This window comes from Biomphalaria glabrata, chromosome 1, assembly GCF_947242115.1.
Source record: "Biomphalaria glabrata chromosome 1, xgBioGlab47.1, whole genome shotgun sequence".
Classification (NCBI taxonomy): domain Eukaryota; kingdom Metazoa; phylum Mollusca; class Gastropoda; family Planorbidae; genus Biomphalaria; species Biomphalaria glabrata.
The window spans coordinates 51,891,420-51,908,843 of record NC_074711.1 but is presented as its reverse complement, the minus strand read 5'-3'; the positions used below and the strand labels follow the sequence as shown (position 1 = coordinate 51,908,843).

Below are 17,424 nucleotides of genomic sequence, written 5' to 3'. Positions count from 1 at the left end.
ATTGAAACATTTGGTAATTCTTGCTATTGTGCGTGATCTATGTAGAAAATATAATTTTTATGATATACTGTATGACTTCGCTACACGCAAGGCTCGTAGAGTAATTATGTACGTAGTAAAGAATGAATAATGCAAAGACGAATTTATTTTCTAATACAAACTCTTAATTTTCAATTATTATCCGTATCCCTACCCAAACTTGGCCCGTGAAATCCGTTTCAAATAGGGCTCCACAATGGTTAAGTCCGGCACTGCTATTAAGTGACGAGTGAATACTACTTGTTCTTCCCCCACCCCTTTTGTTTTCGCCGCTAAAGTAAAGTTTGGTAACTCTAGTCCGACTTGCAGAAATAAAAGAGTGATCTTTCCATTACTTCCTGGTGTCTAAACTTTTGAGCCATAAAGAGAATTATATATATGTATATATATGGAATGTAGTTAACAAGAATATAATGCAAATATTCATTGAATGTACTAAAGGATACTCATTATCTAGTTTTGGTTTCTTCAAAATACTTTTCTCGTGCTAAAAAAAGGACATAATGACTTGATGTATTACTGTCCTATGCTAATATGTTGTTGTTTGTTTGTTGTTTTTTTTTGGACTAATAGGTGAACTGCTTGTGCTCCGAAGCTCCAGCTTGTTTAAATTTGAAGAGTTTTGGCTCTATCTTGATTGGAGTGTTCAGGAGGAAGTAACAACTGATTCCAACTAGCCAAATGAACGCAGACGAAAGGCCAACATTGAAATTAGTTTTGACGATCAAAACAGTTAATCCGGTACTGGAGAGAAGTCTAAACTAAATTTAGCTATCTATAAATATCGTGAAAACTGAATTTTAAAAACACTTCCAGTTTTTTGATAACTTAACATGACAGAAGGAAGGACAGACAGACAAAATAAGACAAACAGCGTATTACTCCTTTCAAAGTCCACTAAAAATAATAAAGAAGTAAAGTTCCCCTTTCAGACTTAGTGATCTAAAGGTCATCTGTTTATATGGCCCACGGTTAACTAGGGTGTCATGTGGCCAGCACAACAAACAACAGCCTTTACTTTCCACAACTAATGTCAGGTATCAGGTACCCATTGGAGCTGAAGATCCCGAAAGTAAAAATCCCAATCTTCGTCAGGATTCAAACCCGGAAATCCCGGTTCGAAAACCAGGCGCTTTACCACTCAACCTTTGCGCCTGCACTAAAAATGGTGCATAAACAAAATTCCACAAAAATAATTTCATACCAATGTAATGAGCTTCTAATTCTAAAAATCAAATAAATGTAATAACAAACGGAAATGTATTTCTAAAGGTGAAAAAAAAATGGAAAAGTGATTTGATTTGACTTGTGACATTAAAAAGTGTATTTAATATTAAAATATCAACAATTACACCGATTTCTCCTTGCTATATATAAATAATATTCAAACATATATCGGAATAGTAGTGGATAAAAAAATACTTTACCTTGTTTATGTTCAGTAAATTATTCTTCCTTAAAAATTAATCTCAAGAAATATCGTTACATACAAAATAATAGATATAGCATATAGTAACTGTATAACATTGAGTATTTAGTTCTTGTTTTTGTGTCCAACTAAAACCTATTTAGGATTTGACGGTCTTCAGTTTCAAACTAATTCGATCATTTCATTCAAAACAGAGGGGTGCAGCTTTTCGACCAGAAGGCGAATGAACCAAAAATACATTCATGGCGTTTTCATCGTTGCGGAAATCGTAGATTCCTTTTCACTTGTTTTCTTTAATATCTCTGGTACAAGGGGAGCAGCTAACTCCATTTTGTTTAAATCTCCAAGCTAGCAAGGCAGACAAGCAAACAAATGAATTAATTAGTTACGATAAAAAAAAAGAAAAAAAAGAAAGGAAGAGTAAATTAAAAATGTAAATGAATAACTTATAATAATAATAATAATAATAATAATCTTTATTATCCGTATGAAAATTTGTCTTACAATTTGTGCACTACACCAAACAAAAAAAATTATAACTATAAGAAACCAAAGTGTACATTCACACCAGACTCACTCATAATTTACATGTGACAAAGTTTATACCAGATTGTATTTATTTAATGATCTGATTGCTAGGGGAACAAAAGAGTGTTTGTGTCTGTTTGTCTTTACTATCGGTGTCTTGTATCTCTTTTGTGATGGTATAATCCAAGATCAATAATTTATCAGCTTCAAATATCAAGATCAGAATATAATGGAGAACATAAAACAATATTGCAATTATATATATATATATATATATATATATATATATATATATATATATAATATGTGTGTGTATGTGCATTTGAAGCCAATACCTGTTATGGAACGTTAAAATTTTAATTTTAAAGTGAAGTACCATAATAAAATCTCGGACATCATATAGTAGTGTGAACATGAAGTTAATCTGTTTCTTTCTCCATGGTTAAGGAGGGTGTCATGAGACCAGCACAACGACCAACCGTATATACATTTCCCCAACCAGTGTCAGGTACCCATTAGAGCTGGGTGGACCCACAATACCCCATCCTCCAAGGGAACGGTCCACCTTACAACGCTGCATTACCAAATACATTTCGTTAGAACCTTTTTTTTTTAAATTCTCCAGCATCACACCCCAAATCCATTTGCGTTGCTAGGGGAGGGGAGCCTCGGGGTTCACCCCCCCTCGTGAATTGAAATCACCCCCTCCCCCAATTTCAACACATTCAATGAGCGTAGCCAAATGGGGGGGGGGTTGTATTTATCACACACCCCTCCAGAGGGCCTTGAGTTTAAAGACACCCTAAATGGGGGTTTTGAGGTTTAAAACCACCCTTATCAATAACACACAAAAAAATAATAAAGCCAACGGCAGCCATCAAATTCAGCCTTGGCTATGCCCAACTCATATTTTGGCTTTGAATTCTAAAAATTTTTAAGGGTAAAAAGATTTTGTTTTGATTGAAACAATTATTAAAAAAAAAAAAAAAAAATTCGTCTGAGTTGAACAGTTGTAGATATTTGCACACCTGTTGAAGGAGGGTGTTAAGAATTGTGTATCTTTAGTTTGCATGTTTGTGTATGATTCAACCAAGAGTTATGAAAGATTGAATTTAATTGATGACAAATATGCAATTACAGTAAAAAACAAATGATAACTGGACATTTTAACAGTTTTGTCCATAGCTTGCCGGAATAAGGACAATACCCCAAAAAGGTGAGAATATCTTTCTTTTCCCGGACATATGTTAACCCTAGATCTAAAGACACTTTAAAATCAACAAGAAATATAAAAAGTATTTAAACAAGGTTACAAAGACAGTTTTTTGTGGAAACAAACTGAAAATCGGCCCCCGAAGTGGTCTACCTAGTCTTCACCAGGATTCGAACACGGTACTTCTGGTTCCAAGTGCTTTACCAGTCAGCCACAGCATCTCCATATATTCATTTAGCGTACACTTCTATTTGCAAAAATAATAATTATTAACCTTATCCACAGGGCCGGTCCTACAGGTTGCGGGCCCTATGCGAAACGGATAGCGCGGGGCCTAATTTGGGTTGTGATAAGGATAATAAGTGAAAATTAAGATTTTGTATTAAAATATAAAGTCATCTTTGCATTATATTTATACTTTTACTAAGTACAAAATCATTGTCAAATTAACTTTACATTTACTTTAGATAGTAGTTTTCCAACAAAAAGCCGATAAACATTCAAATCTGCCATTTAGATTTACTATCGACTAGCAAAATTTCGCTTTTTTTTTCTCAGAAGTCGAGATAGATTTAGATCTACATATATTAGTATGCCAGTGACTATAAAAGTAAATTAAGTATTTGAACTTCTTGTTTTGGTTAAAATTCGACTTATTATTACATTTTAATTAAATGAAAGTTGACAATGCCGTTTTTTTTTTTTTATCGCGAGTAGGATTAGCGTTGTTCATATTGAATGACACCCCGAAATGACAATTTTGTTATTTTTAATGAGATTCGCGTCAGTTTTAAGAAAATTTTAATAATATCAGGAGAATTCCAAGAACGCTTTAGTAATAAGTTAGAATGGTTTAATTTAAACTATGAAAGAGCAGGGCCCACTGCGACCGCATAGGTTGCAGTGGCTCAAGACCGGCCCTGCTTATCCATACATTCAAAATTAATAACATGTTACATGTAATAAAGAGACACTAAAAAATATTTATTCTTCTTTAAAATTGAAGTTCTTGACCTATTTTAGTGAGCTAGTGAGCTAGCTAGAAATGACTTGAAAGACTTGGAGTAGGTCTATTAAAGTCTACTTGGACTAGACATTCCCCTCGCAAAATAAAAATTAATATCTAAATTGTTATTTGTCATACAAACTAGAGAGCTAGATCTAGACCTAGTTTTAGATCTAAATCTAGATTCAAGATCTAAGTCTATGTCTATAACTAGATCTAAGTTTAAATCTAGAAATAGAACGAAGTCTAGTCTAGAATTTAGACTGTCAAGTGTAGGCCCCTATAACGAGGATATGTCAAAACTGCTCGATATAATGGTAGTTCGTTGTTTTTTTAAACTTATAACTAAAACGAAGTTCGTATCAAAATTCTTTTTTAAAACATTTGAATCAGCATTCTATTCAATGAGTTAGTTAATAAATGGAAAATACATTTTATAATGAACCATTGACACTTTTACCATTGAAGAAGTCCATGACCTTTTAAAAAAAAGTTACCTCCCCTGACGTGTTTCATTGAAAGTGGTGTAATTTTTTTTTTAAATCTGCTTGCATATATAATTTAAAAAATTAGATAGTTCACTTTCGGAAAAGAAAAAAGTAGCCGTTGCATCAGAACTTTGAATGATTTAAAATCTAAAATACCATGATGTCCTTTTTTCATTTTCTCTTATAGTTTCTGAGATATACACGGGACGAACGGACGGACAGACAGGTCACACAAAACTAATAGCGTCTTTTCCCCTATCGGGGGCCGTTAAAAAAACAAAGCTTTAATCGGTCATGTAATTAAATGTGTAATAGATCTAGTCGATCTAGACCAGTGGTCATCAAGTCGATCTAGACCAGTGGTCATCAAGTCGGTCTAGACCAGTGGTCATCAAGTCGATCTAGACCAGTGGTCATCAAGTCGGTCTAGACCAGTGGTCATCAAGTCGATCTAGACCAGTGGTCATCAAGTCGATCTAGACCAGTGGTCATCAAGTCGATCTAGACCAGTGGTCATCAAGTCGGTCTAGACCAGTGGTCATCAATCTTTTTTTTTTTTAGCCTACCGCCCCTTTTAGTATTTTGTCTTTATAGAAAATCCACCATCTTAGAAAAAATACTAGGAAAGAGGTTCGAGAAGGCTTATTCTAAAAAAAATGATGTCAAATAACTTATGTGATGAAACACAAAAATTAATCTCTTTGTCATAACTTTCTTTCAAATCCTTTGAATAGTACCTTTTTAAGCTATTGAATATTAGGACACACAATTTTTAGGTTAAATTGTACATTTGGTATAATTTTTAGCGGCCCTTAGTCTATTGGACCGTTGGGGCACTATGCAAGATTAGCCAACCGTCTTTCTTCATTCCTCTTTGTCTTTTGCCTTATTTAGAACCGCTTTCAATGGAAATCTATTCAAAATGATCTCAATTACAACAACGAGACCATTTTGATTAGGTTTCCCAATTTGAATTATTTACATACATTTCATGACATTGAAACAAAACATGACAAAGGCCTACATGGAAAATAAATGAACTCACCCAATCTAATAAATATCCAACAACGTTAAAAAATACTAAAAAGTGACCAGAGGGAAGCATTCTAAATTGTGAATCTAAACTATCTTCCTTAAGACATGTCTGGCAGATGGACACAAAGACTCCAAAATCCTCGTCTGAAAACACTTGACCATCTCTAAATAAAATAAAAAATAGTTATAAATGAAAATTTAAAAAAAAAAGTGTTAGGAGTCCACCTTTAATTTAAAACTATACTATTGTAAATGGGAGAAACAGAACAAGTTGACACCCAAATGGAAAAATATTTTTTTAAAGAAAAAAAAACACTTAAAAAAATTATTATAGTAGCTAGATAGATACCACAACATGTAAGTAAAGTATATAAATCTATATCTATATATATATTGTAACGACTACCCAAACGATAGTTATGTGGAAACTTAAACTTAAGAATCGGCCCCCGAAGTAGTCCACTCAGGCAGGTAAAAGGGCAGGTTTAATGTTTTCAGAAAACTATCGACAACCCTAACCCTATCAACAACCCTAACCCTATCAACAACCCTAACCCTATCTTCGCCAATTTAAAAAAGAAGAGACGTATACCTATCGAAAGTGTTGTGCTGATATCATCATGATACATGAAACCACAAGGAATATATATATTAAGTCTAACTAGCACATCAAACGAAATGCTAAAAGATCTCATTCGGTGCACCAATGTCTTTGATCCCTCGAGAAGATGACATTTTTTAGTCTAACTAGGACGTTTGACGTAATGGAATTTTTTTCCTTTGACGTCATATAGAGTTAATTCTTTAAATGAAATGCTAAAAGAACTCACTCGGTGCACCAATGTCTATGTCAATGTTTAGATAATAGTGAACAAATAGATGCTATCTTACTAGATTTTTCTAAGGCTTTTGACAAAGTTCACCACCATAGTTTGCTTAAAAAATTAAAATATTTCGGCATTAATGGTCCACTGCATCAGTGGATTAAAGATTTTCTGATAGGGAGAGAACAAACTGTAATAATAAATGGCTCTAAATCAACACCGATAACAGTAAACTCAGGTGTACCTCAAGGAACAGTCTTGGGTCCACTACTATTTTTAATTTACATAAATGATTTACCAAATTGCATTACTTCAGGAACAAAAGTCAGATTATTTGCAGACGATTGCATAATATATAGAACAATAAAAACAACACAAGACACAGATATTTTACAAAGAGAATTAGATGAATTACAGAAATGGGAATCAAATTGGAGCAGGTCTTTCCAGTTCCACCCAGAAAAATGTCAGTTGTTAAGAGTAACAAAAAAAAATAAAACAAATTAATTCCACTTATCTTATTCATGGCAAACCAGTAACACAGACTAATAACGCAAAATACCTAGGTGTTATAATAAATGTATAACTGTCATGGAATCCACATATTGATGAAACTATCAAAAAATCAAACAAAGCATTAGGATTTATTAAAAGAAATTTCTATAAATCAAATAAGAACATAAAACTAAAATGTTATTTAACCTTGGTTAGGCCAATAATAGAATATGCATCCTCCGTTTGGGACCCCTCAACTCAAGAAAATATTAAGAAACTGGAACAGACACAAAATAGAGCAGTGAGATTCATAACAAACGAATATTCACATTTGACTAGAGTAACAACTAATCACTAAATTTAGAAAGCCTTCAGGACAGAAGGCTCAAAAGTAAAGTAGCAATCATACATAAAACACTGAACCATAATCTTCAAATACAAAAACAAAATTTAATAAAATACTCTGAAAGACACAAAGATAAAGGCACATTCCTCGTCCCATATGCTAGGACAAATTTGTACAAACACTCCTTCTTCCCTAGTGCTATTAGAGCATGGAATGGGTTGCCTGAGCTAGCCAGGAAAACCAGTGACTTGGCTGAATTTAAGTCATTTGTTAATATGCATGACTAAATGCATGACGCGTAGGACGTAATCATCTTCTTTTTTGAAGTAACGTCTGTATTATATAAGATAAGAAGATAAGAACCCTCGAGAAGCTGCTCGTATAGAAGACAATTTTTAGTCTAACTAGGACGTGTGACGTAATGGAATTTTTTTTTCCTTTAACGTCATATGGAGTTAATTCTTTAAATGAAATGCTAAAAGATCTCATTCGGTGCACCAATGTCTATGAACCCTCAACAAGCTGCTTGTATAGAAGACATTTTTTAGTCTAACTAGGCCGTTTGACGTAGTGGAGATTTTTTCCTTTGACGTCATATGGAATAAATTCTTTAAATGAAATGCTAAAACAACTCGGTATAGTAATGTTTATTAAACCTCGTAATGTGACTCGCATTTTAAAAGGACATAATAGCTAGATTTAGATCTAATCTAGATTTTTACACTAGATCTAGATTTTTTTTTCTTACACTAGAGCTAGATTTTTAAAACTAGATTTAGATTTAAGTTCTAATTAAAATCATTATAGAATCTAGATCTAGAATTTCTTGGTCTAGTTTAGATAGATTATCAATAGTAGGCTATTAGTTTGCCATTAGATTAAGAGCAATGCCTGGTCGTGCGGTGAGCGCGCAGGACTGATTATCTCTGCGGTCTCGGTTTCATACCCTGCTCGATGCCACCCTTAGTCGACCAGCGAATATGCGGATCCGACAGGGATTCGTCTCCCACGGGGGCCGCCTCTTGTAATCTTGTTTTTTATATTGAAGAGTTATTTTTTTAGTTTCAAACCACTGATGGCTACGCTCATAGAATCTGGTGACTGGTGCACGCTTTAGTCTTATATTGAAGAGGGTTTTATCGTAAAAAAAATTCGGAGAGAGATTTTAAAATCAAAATCTACCTTAGTTATGCACTTGGAATTTGGGGATTGTCGTTATTATTTTTCGTTCGTTTCATAGAACCTCAAAACCCCCTGGTAGGGGGTTTTAAACTCAAAACCCCATTGGCTGTGCTGGAGCAAGTGATGGTTTAATATTAAACTCTCACCTAAAATAAACAGAATGAAAGCAAAAAATTCCGCCCCGGGGGGATTTCATTTCGGGGGGGGGGGTCAATTCCAAAAACCCCATCTGTCTACGCCCATGATATACATACATACATGTAGTATAGTTCTGGCAACTAAATAGTGCAAAATACTTTGTGCTAAAAGCAAACATGTTAAGAAATTGGATCGTGCTTCGTTTAAATGTACACAAAACTTGCACATATTCTGTATTGTATCCTATGTATGGTTGGAACGTCACTCCTGCGTAGCTTAGTTAAACTTTCAAGACTAAAGAGCTATTGATTACAAATAAGTTGAGGAAATGCATGGTAAATGTTTGTAAGATGTAAAATAATTAGCATGCTCTGGTACTTACTTAAAAGATTTAGATCCCGCTTCGATCAAAGCGATGACTGCACTATTTAATGTATCGGCAGAAGACAAAGGTAGATTATCGTCCTTTAAAACACCATCCAACATTTTCATCACTTCCATAAAAGCAGCTTTGTCTCCCTTTAAAGTGGTAAAACGAAACATTATAGAATAAAACGTGTGTACATTTAAGATATTCCATTTACAGTCAAAAAATGACGATGTAACGTCTATTGTCGTATACACATTAAATTCCCACGAATAGGTTTGGACTAGACAACACTGAGCACGCTATTAGAGAGACGCGCTTTACAAAAATCAGACACTAATATTATGAACAATATTTCAATCTGTCAAATGCGAAAATTTACATAGTAATAAAGATTCTACATACTTTTTCATCAAGTACCATCATTCTTGCGATTTTCACAGCCAGACGATGAAAAACTTCATGGTTGATTTGTATGAATTTCATAGAAAGATTCATCAGGACATTTCCGTAAGACTTTCCCAATGTACACCTTCTGTCAGTACAAACACATATGGACAAAACCAAAACAGATAGATAGATAGATAGATAGATAGATAGATAGATAGATAGATAGATAGATAGATAGATAGATAGATGGATGGATGGATGGATTAGATAGATAGATAGATAGATAGATAGATAGATAGATAGATAGATAGATAGATAGATAGATAGATAGATGGATGGATGGATTAGATAGATAGATAGATAGATAGATAGATAGATAGATAGATAAAATAGATAGATAGATAGATAGATAGATAGATAGATAGATAGATAGATAGATAGATAGATCTATAGATCTATAGATAGATAGATAGATAGATAGATAGATAGAAATCAATACTATACGAATTATTTTCATTTTCTATATCAAGCAAAATTAATTAATTACAACTATTTAATCGCTTAATTAAAACAGTTTTAGAACAAAAATACACATTTGATAGTATCTGTGCCTGATATAGGCTTGCTTAGAGATTTAAAATAACAATATTGTAATACTTATATAGGTTATGGCTGAAATAGATATGAATACTTAACTTTTATAACTGCTCATAAATGCTGTATAATACAGTACACAAAATTGCCAGTCACAAATTTTCGTTTCATAAAACTCTTTTATCGTCCAGTCTAGATCTGTATAGCCTATTTATGTCTCTTGATTATTATTATTATTATTATTATTATTATTATTATGTTAGAAATGAACGAGTAGTCATTCTCTGGCGCTGCCAGGGTCGAGTTTCGCTAAAGAGAAACAAAATTCATCGTAGTCCCTTTAACAGTTTCCACTGAGGAATTTTCTGGTGATGTGGCAGGTCTGCAGCAGTACCGCCCTCTGACAGGCAACGAGGATGTTCCTAGGAATGTTAAGGGCCTTGAAGGTGTCTGTGAGGTCAGTTGTTATTATCCCCTCGGTTGATATAACAATGGGGTATATTGTTATTTTGGACAATTTCCATAGACGCTTAATCTCCAAGCCTAGGTTCCCATATTTTCTTTGTTTTTCTATCTCAGTTTTTCTTAAATTATGAGACAGTGGTACGGCGATATCGATAATGGTAGCGGTTTTTTCTTTTTTATCGATGAACAGCAGATCCGGTTTGATCCGAGATTGGGAAGTGGGAGAAATACCGTATACAAAATTTGCACCAGAAAGATATACAGAGTGAGTTGATATAAGCTTTGTAATAAAAGAGAAAGAGGCCGAACGGAGTAAACAATGCGAAGACCACTGGAAAATGTAGTTAAGTGAGACATTATTGGTCTTACCTATGGCGCCTCTAACGGTTTACAGAAGAAATTTTATCTTTTAATGTGATTCATTTTTTTCTTTTTCTGAAGTTTGTAAATTAAAATTTTTTTAAACTTTTAATTTTCCGTTCATATATTCTCTATGAAACAATAGCATCTGTTGAATTATTGCTCTGTTAAGCTTATCTCTGAAACAAATGTATCTGTTGAATTATTGCTTTGTTGAGCTTATCTATGAAACAAATGTATCAGTTAAATTATTGCTCTGTTAAGCCTATCTATGAAACAAAATGTATCTGTTGAATTATTGCTCTGTTGAGCTTATCTCTGAAACAATTGCATCTGTTGAATTATTGCTCTGTTAAGCTTATCTCTGAAACAAATGTATCTGTTGAATTATTGCTTTGTTGAGCTTATCTATGAAACAAATGTATCTGTTAAATTATTGCTCTGTTAAGCCTATCTATGAAACAAAATGTATCTGTTGAATTATTGCTCTGTTGAGCTTATCTCTGAAACAATTGCATCTGTTGAATTATTGCTCTGTTAAGCTTATCTATGAAACAAAATGTATCTGTTGAATTATTGCTCTGTTAAGCTTATCTATGAAACAAAATGTATCTGTTGAATTATTGCTCTGTTGAGCTTATCTATGAAACAAAATGTATCTGTTAAATTATTGCTCTGTTAAGCTTATCTATGAAACAAAATGTATCTGTTGAATTATTGCTCTGTTGAGCTTATCTATGAAACAAAATGTATCTGTTAAATTATTGCTCTGTTGAGCTTATCTATGAAACAAAATGTATCTGTTGAATTGTTGCTCTGTTGAGCTTATCTCTGAAACAATTGCATCTGTTGAATTATTGCTCTGTTAAGCTTATCTATGAAACAAAATGTATCTGTTGAATTATTGCTCTGTTGAGCTTATCTATGAAACAAAATGTATCTGTTAAATTATTGCTCTGTTGAGCTTATCTATGAAACAAAATGTATCTGTTAAATTATTGCTCTGTTAAGCTTATCTATGAAACAAAATGTATCTGTTAAATTATTGCTCTGTTGAGCTTATCTATGAAACAAAATGTATCTGTTAAATTATTGCTCTGTTAAGCTTATCTATGAAACAAAATGTATCTGTTAAATTATTGCTCTGTTAAGCTTATCTATGAAACAAAATGTATCTGTTAAATTATTGCTCTGTTAAGCTTATCTATGAAACAAAATGTATCTGTTGAATTGTTGCTCTGTTAAGCTTATCTCTGAAACAATTGCATCTGTTGAATTGTTGCTCTGTTGAGCTTATCTATGAAACAATTACATCTGTTGAATTGTTGCTCTGTTGAGCTTATCTATGAAACAGATATATCTGTTAAATTATTGCTCTGTTGAGCTTAACTATGAAACAAATGTATCTGTTGAATTTTCGCTTGTTTAGTATATCTATTAAATGTTTTACCCAAAGCTATCAAAAATAGTGTCTGTTACACTATTCAGAAAATCAATGTATTTCTCAAATTCTGTTCCATCCAAGTCTTCAACAGAGTCTGGTGGCTGCAGTGACTGTAAAATATCGATTAAAGTGTCAATGATGTCAGTGTGTTCATGAAAAAAAAGCAGGTGTTTTAGTGTTTCATAAAGAGAAGTGGGAAAGATAGGAACGTGTTAAAAGTAGTGTAAACATGTCATACTGTGAACATTTAAAATGTATGCAAGTGAATGATCCTACAGTAGAGTTTTAAAGAACTATTTTGTTGAAACATTATCTCTATCAAAATATACCTCCCAATGTATCTTTCTGATTGTCTCCAATATCATTGTACAAGCTTCCATCGTACTTTTACAAGGTTTTTTAAGTAGTGGTACAATCAACTTCAGCCACGTCTCTGAGAAGAGCTTCTCTCTAGAATGAAGATGTTTTATTAACTGTTATTGAAAATTCGTTGTGGTTAAGAAAAATTGTTTATTATTCTAAATCATTGCAGTATGAAATACCAAGTGGCGTAACTACAGATTGTGGGCCCGGGAGCTTGACTTTTAAGGGTCCGCTGCATTTTGACATTTGACATCATGACACGAGATAACGTACTTAATAAATATATAAGTCTAAATTTCAATTGGTACATTACATAAGTATAATTAACAAAAATATAATCATTAAGACTCTTTTATTGAATAACACCGTTGTTTATTGGCGAGATAATACACAAGTGACAAATCTCAATTCATATCGTCTCACGTCGTGCTATCTGTGCAGAAAAGACATCTATAACATCATCGAGAATCTAGATCAATGCTGTGAAATATTTTTTTATTCTACGTGAATAGATTACATGGCAATGGCGTAATATTCTATATTGAATGTACAAAAAAAATGTAGGACATTCTTTCGCGACCCCTCCCTCAAGTTAGAGGACCAGGGAAACTTTCCACTTTGGCCCCACCCCCCACCCCCCACCCTAGCTACGCCACTGGAAATACCTATCAAAGGATTGTAAACACACAAAAAAGAGTCACAATTATCTAAAACTACGAAAGTTTTAAACTTTTTCTTAAAAAAAAATAATCAATATTTAACAGCTAAATAGGTAACGATTGCAAAGTAAAGATTGTAAAGTAAAGATTCTAAAGTAAAGATTGTAATGTTAAGATTGTAATGCAAAGATGTGGATTGTTATCTATTCCTATTCTATAGTAAGACTAAAAACAAAAAGATGAAAGTGACAACACTACTCTTTAAACAACTCGTGACAGTTTTATTTATTTCTTAAAGATGCGAAGACTTACTTTCTGTATAAGTCAAATAGAGCATTAACAACAGAGAATGTAAACCCATCAGAATTCAAAAATTGTACTTCCATTTCATCAATAACGTCGATGAATCTCTGCACAATGTTTTCAAAAGCTTCAACATTTACCTTTTAAAAAAAAAAAGCCATGTAGAAGAAGTATTTAATAATGTTTCCTATCAGAAGATGTAAACAATTTTTCAATACATAGATCTTCTCAAATCTAGCTCTTGTAGTAAAGGCTTCGAAACTGATTCGAATATTTTTTTTTCTAATTGTATGATAATTAATAGAACTTTTCAATTTTAACAACATCTAGATTTTGTAATGACACTAACTTGGCGCAAATAGAGTGTGCATTGGAAGTGCAATGTTAATTGCTATGGGACTGTGTTTACCTTTACCTTTAATCTTCTCAAATGTGTCTGTTTTTTGTTGTTGTTGTTGTTTTGCTGATTATTTATACATGATCTTATTACTATAATTCTTACCTAAACCTTCCAAAGCCTGGCTAACTATACAGTAATATCAAATGTTTTCTTTACTTTAAAAAATACCTACTGATCGTTTCTTAGTTTTAAAAGATTGAAAAAATCCGTGTGCTGCATTAAATAAATCCAGGGCATAGTTATCTCCCTCTGAAGTGTATGTGCATTTTGCAGCAGCTATTAATAATTCAAAGACTTCACTGTAGAGCAGTTCTAGTTGACCTAGTTTCCTGATTGAGTAGAGTAGGATAGTGAAAGTATTGAATAGATACAAAGGTTGATCGTTGCCTGGTCTTGTGGTCTGCGCTCTGGACTGTCATCCCAAAGGTTCAGGGTTCAAACCGTGTCCGCAACCATCCCCCACCGTCACGCAGGAGGTTCGGGCTAGGATGTAATTATCTTCATGTTGAATTTCATAGATAAGTAAACCCAAATATGTACATCATAAATAAGTAAACCCAAATATGTTCATCAGAAATAAGCTAAGGCAAAAAATGTAAATCATAGATAAGGTAACCCAAATATGTACATTATAGACAACCTAACAACCAATCTTACATCATAAATAACTGTACCCTGAAAATCGAACATCATAGATAGGTTATTCCCAATATGTACATCATAGATACGTTAGCCCCAAATAAAACATCATAGATTACATGACCACTAATTAAACATTATAGATAAGTAAACGCCAAATGAAGTACATCCTAGATAAGTAAACGTCAAATGAAGTACATCCTAGATAAGTAAACGCCAAATGAAGTACATCCTAGATAAGTAAACGCCAAATGAAGTACATCCTAGATAAGTAAACGTCAAATGAAGTACATCCTAGATAAGTAAACGCCAAATCAAGTACATCCTAGATAAGTAAACGTCAAATGAAGTACATCCTAGATAAGTAAACGTCAAATGAAGTACATCCTAGATAAGTAAACGCCAAATGAAGTACATCCTAGACAAGTAAACGCCAAATGAAGTACATCCTAGATTAGTAAACGCCAAATGAAGTACATCCTAGATAAGTAAACGCCAAATGAAGTACATCCTAGATAAGTAAAGGCAGAATGAAGTACTTCCTAGATAAGTAAAGGCAGAATGAAGAACTTCCTAGATAAGTAAACGGCAAATGAAGTACATCCTAGATAAGTAAACGCCAAATGAAGTACATCCTAGATAAGTAAACGCCAAATAAAGTACATCCTAGATAAGTAAAGGCAGAATGAAGTACATCCTAGATAAGTAAAGGCAGAATGAAGTACATCCTAGATAAGTAAAGGCAGAATGAAGTACTTCCTAAATAAGTAAACGCCAAATGAAGTACATCCTAGATAAGTAAAGGCCAAATGAAGTACATCCTAGATAAGTAAACGCCAAATGAAGTACATCCTAGATAAGTAAACGTCAAATGAAGTACATCCTTGATAAGTAAAGGAAGAAAGAAGTACATCCTAGATAAGTAAACGCCAAATGAAGTACATCCTAGATAAGTAAACGCCAAATGAAGTACATCCTAGATAAGTAAAGGCAGAATGAAGAACATCCGAGATAAGTAAACGGCAAATGAAGTACATCCTAGAAAAGTAAAGGCAGAATAAAGTACATCCTAGATAAGTAAAGGCGGAATGAGGTACATCCTAGATAAGTAAACGGCAAATGAAGAACTTCCTAGATATGTAAAGGAAGAATGAAGTACATCCTAGATAAGTAAAGGCTAAATGAAGTACATCCTAGATAAGTAAACGCCAAATGAAGTACATCCTAGATAAGTAAAGGAAGAATGAAGTACATCCTAGATAAGTAAACGCAGAATGAAGTACATCCTAGATAAGTAATGAAAGAATGAAGTACATCCTAGATAAGTAAAGGCAGAATGAAGTACATCCTAGATAAGTAAACGGCAAATGAAGTACTTCCTAGATAAGTAAACGGCAAATAAAGTACATCCTAGATAAGTAAACGCCAAATGAAATCATCCTTTATAAGTAAAGGAAGAATGAAGTACATCCTAAATAAGTAAACGCAGAATGAAGTACATCCTAGATAAGTAAACGCCAAATGAATTCATCCTAGATAAGTAAAGGAAGAATGAAGTACATCCTAGATAAGTAAACGCAGAATGAAGTACATCCTAGATAAGTAAACGCAGAATGAAGTACATCCTAGATAAGTAAAGGCCGAATGAATTCATCCTAGATAAGTAAAGGAAGAATGTAGTACATCCTAGATAAGTAAAGGCCGAATGAAGTACATCCTAGATAAGTAAAGGCTGAATGAAGTACATCCTAGATAAGTAAAGGCCGAATGAATTCATCCTAGATAAGTAAAGGCCGAATGAATTCATCCTAGATAAGTAAAGGCCGAACAAAGTACATCCTAGATAGTAAAGGCGAATGAAGTACATCCTTGATAAGTAAAGGCTGAATGAAAGACATCCTAGATAAGTAAACGTCAAATGAAGTACTTCCTAGATAAGTAAACGCCAAATAAAGTACATCCTAGATAAGTAAACGCCAAATGAAGTACATCCTAGATAAGTAAACGTCAAATGAAGTACATCCTAGATAAGTAAACGCCAAATGAAGTACATCCTAGATAAGTAAACGTCAAATGAAGTACATTCTAGATAATTAAACGTCAAATGAAGTACATCCTAGATAAGTAAACGCCAAATGAAGTACATCCTAGATAAGTAAAGGCAGAATGAAGTACATCCTAGATAAGTAAACGTCAAATGAAGTACATCCTAGATAAGTAAACGCCAAATAAAGTACATCCTAGATAAGTAAAGGCAGAATGAAGTACATCCTAGATAAGTAAAGGCAGAATGAAGTACATCCTAGATAAGTAAAGGCAGAATTAAGTACTTCCTAGATAAGTAAACGCCAAATGAAGTACATCCTAGATAAGTAAACGCCAAATAAAGTACATCCTAGATAAGTAAACGCCAAATGAAGTACATCCTAGATAAGTAAACGCCAAATGAAGTACATCCTAGATAAGTAAAGGAAGAAAGAAGTACATCCTAGATAAGTAAACGCCAAATGAAGTACATCCTAGATAAGTAAACGCCAAATGAAGTACATCCTAGATAAGTAAAGGCAGAATGAAGAACATCCGAGTTAAGTAAACGGCAAATGAAGTACATCCTAGAAAAGTAAAGGCAGAATAAAGTACATCCTAGATAAGTAAAGGCGGAATGAGGTACATCCTAGATAAGTAAACGGCAAATGAAGTACTTCCTAGATATGTAA

General features: G+C 33.3%; 1 protein-coding gene across 2 annotated transcripts in view; it reads right to left on the bottom strand.

Moving 5' to 3' along the window:
* Positions 1-1,699: 1,699 nt before the first annotated feature.
* LOC106074968 (uncharacterized) overlaps positions 1,700-17,424 on the bottom strand; it is a 69,869-nt gene continuing 54,144 nt past the window's right edge. Inside the window, exons 7-15 of one of the 2 annotated variants that reach the window (XR_008780026.1) lie at positions 14,241-14,397; positions 13,678-13,808; positions 12,673-12,793; positions 12,350-12,495; positions 9,496-9,625; positions 9,106-9,242; positions 8,677-8,731; positions 8,586-8,646; positions 5,763-5,902 (exon numbers count right to left, since the gene is read on the bottom strand). Coding sequence is in view for 1 of the 2 variants with exons in the window: in XM_056043191.1 (XP_055899166.1) it covers positions 1,709-1,816; positions 5,749-5,902; positions 9,106-9,242; positions 9,496-9,625; positions 12,350-12,495; positions 12,673-12,793; positions 13,678-13,808; positions 14,241-14,397 (1,084 nt within the window). In the remaining variant the exon portion in view is untranslated. Of the gene's footprint in view, positions 1,817-5,748; positions 5,903-8,585; positions 8,647-8,676; positions 8,732-9,105; positions 9,243-9,495; positions 9,626-12,349; positions 12,496-12,672; positions 12,794-13,677; positions 13,809-14,240; positions 14,398-17,424 lie in introns of those variants that run through there. The other variant, XM_056043191.1, reaches the window with a different exon arrangement.